The sequence below is a fragment of the Neltuma alba genome, unplaced genomic scaffold (assembly GCF_004799145.2).
Source record: "Neltuma alba isolate B1F8T4 unplaced genomic scaffold, ASM479914v2 tig00007359_pilon, whole genome shotgun sequence".
Classification (NCBI taxonomy): Eukaryota; Viridiplantae; Streptophyta; class Magnoliopsida; order Fabales; family Fabaceae; genus Neltuma; species Neltuma alba.
Genome location: NW_021634761.1, coordinates 4891 through 14316, shown reverse-complemented (window position 1 = coordinate 14316; position 9426 = coordinate 4891). Strand labels below are relative to the sequence as shown.

At 37.0% G+C, this 9426-nt stretch overlaps 1 protein-coding gene across 1 annotated transcript; it reads left to right on the top strand.

Moving 5' to 3' along the window:
* Positions 1–6398: 6398 nt before the first annotated feature.
* LOC114752375 (uncharacterized) lies at positions 6399–9157 on the top strand. Its single transcript, XM_028941125.1, has 5 exons — positions 6399–6717; positions 7365–7465; positions 7999–8109; positions 8193–8294; positions 8776–9157. Exons 1-5 carry the CDS (start codon positions 6486–6488, stop codon positions 8944–8946), a joined length of 717 nt encoding a protein of 238 aa, XP_028796958.1. The 5' UTR covers positions 6399–6485; the 3' UTR covers positions 8947–9157.
* The last annotated feature ends 269 nt before the right edge of the window (positions 9158–9426 follow it).

Sequence of the window (9426 nt, the reverse complement as noted above, 5' to 3'; positions counted from 1 at the left end):
GGCTCACCAAAAAGGAGGTAATTTAAACCAGGATACAAAAGATATTGATCTCGCTATTCAGATATTAATAAATCCCTCTGCCACGCAAAATAAAGCACTTACATATTAAAAGAAGATGAACAACGTTTGCAAAAGAGGATTCACATTATTAACAACTCATTTCATTCCATTTGTCAGGATTTGCCAAAACGCTTCGTGTCAAAGCACGAATGAATGATCAGTCTCATGAGCTTTCCCTTTAGTGGGTGTATCAAAACATTTCCAGGTTGGTTATGAATATTTTATATATTAATGCTGATGCACGAACTTGTTCTGTACTGCGCCAATAATTTAAGCAGAAAAAGAATATTGCCCACTCCCTTGTGATTAGCCTTTTGGTTTTTTCTTTTCAAATGATCAAATAACGTCTTGATGGTGGAATCCTACTGAAAAGAATCACGGAAAGATCTTCGTTTCCTACAACAGGTATCCTTAAAGGCAGCAAGCCTAGCACACAGAATGAAACTAGCTTCTTAGTTGTATTATTGATCCCAGAGAAGAAATATAATTCCTAGTGGCGTCCACTAAGATATACACATATCTTCCCTTACATGCTCTTTTAATTATAAGATGTGTTTTGCACATAAAAAAAAGTTGAAGCCACATGGTTAGGCCGTCTTAATTTAAACTCTTGAAAGCGCACAGATGCTATATTCTTCTGCTGTTACACATGCAGACACGTAAGTGGTTGAAGGAACTGATGATGATTAATTAATATGGGTATCTGTTTTCTTTTATTTCTTAACAAAATATGAAACTCTCCTGAAATCAATAATTAGTTGAAGTGGGGCTAAGAAATAATTGAAGCAGAAAATTTAGGCTTAAATTTTAATGTGGTATAAGTATTCGTTTCCTGGTTTAGGCAGATTTCAAACCAGAACCTGTCAGGAAGAAATGAAAGAGGGAAGGGTAAAAGTAAAAATTCAAAAGAACCCAATAAAAAAGACCATTACTTTTTGTGGTGTGACGGTGAAGAGTGACAGTGAGAGGAACAAAATAATTTTGAAAATGACCAATGGTGGGAAAAATCCTCCATTGAAGGGATCTTGGCTGTAATCCAGAAAAAGAATAGTGGAGTGTGAAAGTGTACTGATGGGCCCATATATAATACATGAAGCCTGAAGGGTTAGATGAAAGTTGACCTTTAGTAAGGACTAAAACGACAAAAAGGGAGCTGGGGGTGGTGTGGTCTAATGATGAAAAATTATTTGTTGCATAGTGGGAAATTGGTTTTTGGAATCCATGTGTTCATGTTAGTGATCATAATCTAAATGCATGTGTGTACTAACTGTGTATTATCATCGTCACTTTGGCATCTCCTTCCTTCCTTTACTTCCCATGCTTCAGGGCCCATCTCCTTTTTGTCCCTTTCGCTGTTTAGCTTTTCATTTTCCTCCTTTATTCCCTTTCCTCTTTCTTGTTAACTCGTATTCCATTTTCCTTCTTTGCTCTGCCTCTGCTTTTTATTAGGTTTTAACTGTTTAAGTACATTGTTTTGCTTTATTTTCCAGGATGTGTGAAGCCCTTTTCCTTTTTGTCAAAGCATCACACGCTACCCAATTTTGATTGTACGGAAATTATATGACGAGTGGGCCATCTCATATGCAAGAAACACTTCCCTGTAATTCCTATAGCACGTACATGTATTACCTGGCTCATTTTCTGTTGATCTTTTTACTTTTGGTGCAAATCTTCTGTTAATCCTTACCTTAATCCCCTTTTCACTTAAGTATAAATGAGATACCAATTTACTAAGAAAAAGCCTTGTTATTCCATCACCTAACACAAAGTTCCACGGATCACATTTCACTGAAGAATCCCTTGGGGGTGGTATCTTGAGAGCAGATTTCACCTGAGGAAAAGGAAGAGGGGTTTATCAAAAGAAGAAAAGAATACGATACTATCTGTAATCTTTAATATAAAAGCCAATTGATTAATTTGAACAGATTGAATAAATTTGTTAAATTAGTTATTTATAATAAATAGGTGCTATATTTTCTAAATACCTTGCTAATCACATGTATTAGTTAGAATTACTATTTAATGAACCTTTAACATGTACAAATACAACTATTACAAAAATTATTTTAGAAAAAAATGAATAAATATAAGAGAAGAAATGAATTGTGATCTTATATTTAAAACAAATTAAATATCAAACCAATTTTTATATTAAAGATTGAAGGTAGTATTTGGTTACTTGTTTGAATGATTTTTTTTCTTCATACAAGTGTCCCTCAAATTTAGTCCTACTCATCTCCTATGAAAACTATTTGTTGGCCAGCAAAACGAAAAAATTCGTCTCTTTTCAGGGTTAATATAATCTTTAGTTTCTTAAATTTGCTCTCATTTTAGTTTTAATCTTTTAAGTTTTAAATCATAGGTTTTGGTCCTTCAAGAAGCAAAATGATTCAAGTTTTTAAATGAAAAAAAAAACTTAAAGAACTAAAACATATGATTTGAAAATTGATGGATCAAAACTAAAGTGAGGATAAATCTAAAAACCAAAGTTTGTATTAACTCCTTTTTTAAGCTACCCGGTTGATCTCTCAGTTTCATTGTTCTGTGTTGCAGTTAGGAGCCTAAAATTTTCAAGCCATGCCACTATCAAAATTCAGTAGAGAATGAAAAGCAGCATTGCCCGTTTCTTATTATTTTTATTTGCTCTGCCAATTCCTTTCTTGAGTCTATGCTCTTGCAAAAGTAGGAATATGTAACTTTACAGGATATCGAAGTCCTGACCAGAAAATCAGGGTCCGGCTCTCAATTATGAATTATATGACAGCCTTAGCATCCATATAATTTGGTGAAATTTCAAAATCACAAACCATCAACAGAGACGAGATTGAGGGCCAGATCTTGGAAATGTTGATCACAAGAAAAAGATTTTTTGATGTGAAAATGATGTTAAAGAACACAAGAACTTAAGTGATAGCAGTAATGGACCAGGCCAGTACTTTTCACCGCCTAATAACGGAAAATCTTGACAAGATGGCAACCTTGCGGGATCATTATAAAGGAAATCCACATTTGGATTTTCTGGGTCATTTTCTGTCTGATTGCAAGTACTGAAAGCGATCAAGAAGAACATGTAGGCATATGAACTAACCTTGGTGAATACTGAATATGCAGTTTTGCCTTTACACATTGGGTGAGAAGTCATAGCCAGCCCTATACGAAACAGGGCATTGATTGAAGCGACTGAAGGAAAATGGCCTAACTTGTTACGTTTGTCCAACTATGATTGAAGTACCTCTCTCCTGTGAAAACTCCTTTTAGAAAATTCATGTCAATAGGGGGAAAAAAAGCAACCAAAGTTATTTATTAGTTTGTGCTTATTCTGGTTTCGAAACTCAGTCATTGTTGATGATCTCCTTTGGTTCACGTATAAAACATCCATGGTTGATGGTTCCTTTCTTTTTTTGGGAATCCAAGGAGTTACAAGAGCACAAGTTAACTCAACTTTGACGGAGACTAGCTAAGAAGCCAGAAAGAGTAAAATTTCCTGACGTTACGTGAGAAGGAGGCACCTTTTGGGGCATGAACAGGCAAACAAGTCAAAGGCTATAACTGTTGGAATTGGGCACAGAACAAGTTAGTTATAAAGTCGAACTGACAATTAAATTGGCGGGGCCAAGACTTGAAAAGCTGAAAAGATTGGGTCATGGAAAAAATTTCCCAATAGGCTCACTGAAAGGGAAGAAAAAAGAAGGTGCGTATGCTGGAACTGAATTATTGAACCACACAAGCTACAGGCATATGTAAGAACAGCATCTTTATGTCAAAATCTTGGTATGGGTGGGAAAATCTGCTCGCGATCATTTTAGACCACTCGAGACCTCACCTCACTGCTATAGCATCAGCAATCAACTTGTCCACCTAATCACCCCCCATTTCTGAAATCTGAACTGTACCTTGGGGGGGGGGGTTAAGATAAGGGTAGGCTATTAGGTAGCGGATAAAATACCTTTTTTTGGCACAATGAAAGTTCCACGATGCGAAGATTTAGGAATATTTGAATAGAAAGTAAACTATAATTTTAAAAATAATTTTACAAAGTAAATATATATTTTTAAAAAATACTTTTGATTATAAAAAATTGTTTTTAAAAAACACTTCTGATTATATCCAAATATCTTCCGAGTCAAAGAAAAGTAGAAAAAAGTAACTGGGAGGGAAGATAAACCCATAATATTGTGAGAAAATGAAATAAATCCAGATTTCCCCCCCCCCCTCACATATCGGAGGAGGCCCTCCAGGCCTCTAGCGGGCAAGTTCATTCCTGGTCCTTGGAGGTTCTCAGGTTCCAAATTCTTACGTGGGGCCTGTCATGGTTCAGGCCTATCTAGAGGGAATTTACGTCTAGGCAGAGATGTTAAGCCTGATTTTTTCATTTCACAATATGAAAATTTGACTGCAAGAGAAGAAAATTTTGGGAGATTCAAAATTTAAGGTATGGCCCAAAATAAGGCCTCTAATGGAGTATATCTGGATTGAAAGGGAGCAGGCGCAATCCATCTCAACCAGACAATTATTGCAAATCTTTGTGGTCCTTGACCGCAGAGTAATCTTTTTCTTTTTTTTGGGTTTGGGTGGGGTGGGGGGTTCACTGAATAGGCTTGTCAGTGGGTCTCTTTGGGCCTGCTCCCGGGAATTAATCCAAAGCAACCAGAAAAAGAGGAAAAACAAGGAGAAAGAGCCATAAAAGTCCAAGCATGCAACCTTGTCTGTATGCATTCAAAGTTCAAACCTCAAAGGGAAGCGTAAGCAAAGAGACAATTGACAGCGAGTTTATGTGAAAGTGAAACATACACTCTATCTTTTTATGCCTTTGCTTTTTTTTTTTTTACCCTTTTTCCTTTTCCTCTGCCATTGTTGGACATGCAGAATGTTTCGTAATGGTAAGAGAAATAGCCAAGGTTGTCCCAAATTGTCAGAGCATGATTGCTTGCTTGCTAAAGAAGGCCTATATTCCAGAATAGAAGTCAGTAAGACCGAGGCTGCGTGCCTTCTCTGTCACTCTTCCTTTCAATGTACAGGTGGTCTCCGACAAGGCACCGGCTTTTTTATTTTGTTCTCTTGTTAGGTCAAAGTACATTCTTCCCTTGTGTGTTTCCCCCCCTCTGCTTTTTCATTTGTCAAAGATCCGTTTTTTTGCTGGAATGTTATTTCCCTTCTGAACATGAAACCAATGCATAATAATGCGTTAAGTAACCGGCTAAACATCAAAATATATTTGTCACAAAATTGGTGCTTCTCATTTTTATCAAAGGGGTTTCTAGGGGAGTGAACATGTTTGCGCTAAAAACCATGTGACAGATCAGATATTCCAATGGACCCAACATCCAAAGGCAAAAACCTGATAAGATGGGGAGACCAAAATGTTGCTTGAATCCTCTTGTTTTCGCGGACCGGGTCTGCTGTATGAAGAATTCGACCCTCACGCTTGAAAAAATGAAGGAGAGGCAAAGGCAGTTGTGTCCATTCGGCTACAAGGAACCAACAAATTAACTAAAAATAATAATATATATTTCCTTCATAGTCAATTTTAATGCTTTTTTTTTTTATTAATAACAACTTTTAAATCCTATGTCATGGGACTGCTGGAAATGTGGAACAGTCGAAGTCCAACTGTTTTCCCGTCGGATATCCTTTTGTTGTTTCTGGAGAGGGGTACTGGGTTTGTTTCGGACAACAAGGTGTGGGCTGTGTGTGAATTTTTCATCTGGGTCTGAGCATTGGACTGTGTTCGGTGCAGATAATGAAAACATACATAAGTCTTTCAGCCCATCTCTGTTTCCATGTCAGCCTGTTTCGTGGCTTAGTTGTCCTTTTTTTTTTTTTTAATTTATGAAATTCCATTCTAAAATCTCATTTGAGGACAGCAATTGCGATTAGTTCATGGCGCAGTTCCTGATCCACAACCACAAGTTAAAAAGTGACAGATTATTTTTCCTTATAAAAATTTTTGTAATTTTTTTTATCAATATTTAAAATTTTAATTATGACCTTATCTAATATAGAGCGCGTGTAATCAGCTACATTCATCAGCATTATTTCTTTAAGCTACTATTTAGTTTCATACTGTCATTATCATCATTGAGGTTAGCTGCGAATTGAATTTTAAATTATCCAATTCTCAGGAGCGGCTGCCCGAGGAGCATAGAATCCGGCGAGTTTTTTTTTAGGTACTTGGAGGCAACAAGGAGAAAGAAATTGACACCAGATTTTCAGGGGCTGGTAATTGTTCCCGTAATTCTGGTAGAGTTCCCGCCTGTCCACGTGGACATCTCCTTTTTACATTTCTACTTCTATGGCCAACCACGTGGATATCTCTTTGTTCTTATTTATATGTGGAGTTCGTTTTCCGGACCCTCCCTTTCCCTCCTTTTCTCTCTCCTTCCTTAGATTCCCCGATATTCTACCCCTTCCTCTGCCTCCTGCTGATGGCGGAAACTTCCTCTCTTTGCTTCTCAAGATTCTCTCCTGTTCCTTCTGTTTCTCGTTCGAAGAAATCGAGACCCTCGTCCTCTCTGTTTGCATTCACCTCTTATCAGTTCTGGGCTTCACGTCCTCGGCCCTCGCGTCGTCCCTTCCACTTCGCCACAAAAGCCACCGATTCCGGCAATGTTTTCGGTGATGATTCCTTCGGATTTTTCCCTTGGTCCGAAGATGGCGGTACGTTTATTTTTCTTTTTTCTATCTATGAATTTTTAATGCTAAAATCAGCTTAATTTATGCTTCTGAATTCAACCGTAGACTTTATAACTGCAAGGCATGCAGTTGTCGAAGACGATTCCTTCATTGTACATTTGTTCTGCCTTTGTAATTTCTTTGCGGCACTACGAATTGCTTTCTAATGTGTTATTGTGATGTAATTTTGGCATCAAGCGAGGGGTACCTTTTTCTGGGTCACCGATCAATCAAGTGTCACTTGATATTTTTGAAACTCATTTTAGGATAATGCGCTGCCCAAGATTTATTAAGATGGTTTTAGCCAAGTAACTAATCTTTACGGTGAATATTGATGTTTTATGAACTTTTATGTTACATTGTGCCTGCTATGTATTCACGAAGACCTTATCAAGTCCATAATAAACATTTCCAGAAACTTAAAGATTACTATGTAGCTAAGATTTTGGAATTTGATGAATTAAAATAATTCAAAGTAAAATTTGTGTTAAGATCACTGATTTTTCTCAATTCAGATTCACTTCATTTAGAATTAAGTTTAAAAAATGCTCAAACCTTTCATGTATAAGCATATCCTTTGAATTTCTTAGTGATATTATCTGAATTAACTCCAATGGTGTTTGTCATATCAGAAATTCAATGGATTCCTGAGGAGAGAGTGACCTTATTCACTGCTGATGGGCTGATTCAGATTGGAGGCTCCGTGGTTCCTCGTCGTGTTAGGGCTTCAGATGTATGCCTTTTACTTTGCAATTTTTAGCCTTTACTTTTGAGCTCAAGGACAATAATAAGAACATGCAGCGAGCCCACTTATACCAGTCATAAACTCATAATTACCAACTCAGACATTCCTCTGTTTGTATTGAAATTGTTGGCATGTTGTACTGCTGCTCTATTTCAAGAGCTAATATGTGCTTTAAAAGGGTAAGTCATTAGGTCAAGATTCCCTAGGATCTGTGTCATCATGATTATGAGGTTTTTCTACAATATACATTGCAAGAATTCACCTGCCTTTTGTAGTTTCTCCTTCTGATATATCGCATGTGTTAACAATAAGTTTGATGCTCTCTCTGTTATTAAAATATGTGTCTTGGTTTGTCACGTGTAATACTTGGCATCATTGGTTCATCCTTTCAAGGTGAAGACTCGATCTGCTTGTCTAGAGCTTTCTCAACTTTATACCATATTCTCTTGTTTACACTCCATCTCACAATCTAATATTCTTTTAGATAGGCCAATGACTAAGCAGATGTCTGTGCTTGACAGAAGAAACAAAGGAAAACTGCCCAGAGATTTCAACGATTCCAAGAGAGTGACTACATGGATCCTAATCAAAGTCTTTGTCTAGGTGCTCTCTTTGATATTGCAGCGACTAATGTAAGTATTCTTCCTTTTGAATTCATATCTTTTGAGATTATTTTGTTTTGCCAAATCTCTTACCATCTGAATTCTCCTTCTAGGGGCTTGATATGGGCAGAAGACTCTGTATTTTTGGTTTCTGCCGTTCCATTGAGATGCTGAGTGATGTTGTGGAAGACACAGTCTTGGAGCATGGTGGGGAGGTATGTCGTAGCACCATGCCTTTGTATTTTTGTTCACTATTAACCTACCGTCCCACGTTTTCCTTCTCTTCATGACTTAAAAAAATTTGGTGCCGAAGTTATTCTTAATATTTAATCTCTAGATGTTCTACTCACAAATGCATCACCGACATGTCAATTTTCAGCATATCTTTAATGCCCATGATTATAGAAGTTTGGAGTGAGAACCATTTGTCTGCCAACGTTTAATTATTTATTAGAACTCGAGTGGAGGTTTATTTATGGAAATTGTATTCTTCCCTTCTGACATTGGTTGTATGATTTATCATGGGGTGGCTGATAATTTCCCAGGTGTCTGTATGCCTAGAAATTCCTGAGATTGATGGCAGTTAATTCAGATTCTGCAGATTTTTCCCTAATCAATTTTTCTTATGTGTTGTTGTGCCAGCCTAAATTCTCTGAATCTGGAGTCTGGGATATTGATTCACTTTTCAATTGACAGGTTGTTGCTGCAGAGAAGGCAAGCAAAGGTGGTTTGAATGAGAAGCTAACCATGACTGTTGCAGTGCCACTGTTATGGGGGGTGCCTCCAGCTTCAGAGACACTTCACCTTGCAGTTAAAAGTGGCGGAGGGATTGTAGAGAAGGTCTATTGGCAATGGGATTTCCTATAAATAAATGCTAGAGGTCTCCTGATCATTCTTTGTGCTCTGTACATAAATTTGTATCCCGCCATTCCGAGTTTCGGCTTGATGGTGAGAGCATTTTAGTTTCACCCGTCAAGTCGCGGGTTTGAAACGGCACTCTGTGGAACCAAAATTTGTATCTCGTGTATATCAATGTACAAAACTGAAATTTATCTATTGGACACTGGTTTCATGCTAATTAATACTACCTCCGGTCCTAACTATAAGAGCTAGTTAACTAATTTGAGGAGATTAAGGGAATAAGCTAAATTAGTTATTTATAATAAATATGTGTTGTCTTTCTTAAAATATCCTTATTTATCAAGTATATTGGCTAGAACTACTAATATTAGAAGGTTTATCTTGAAAAAAATGTATAAATATGAAAGACAAAGTGAATCGGAGTCTTATATTAAGAACCAAAATAAAAAGTCAAACGAGATCTTATATTAAAGGCGGGAGGTAGTA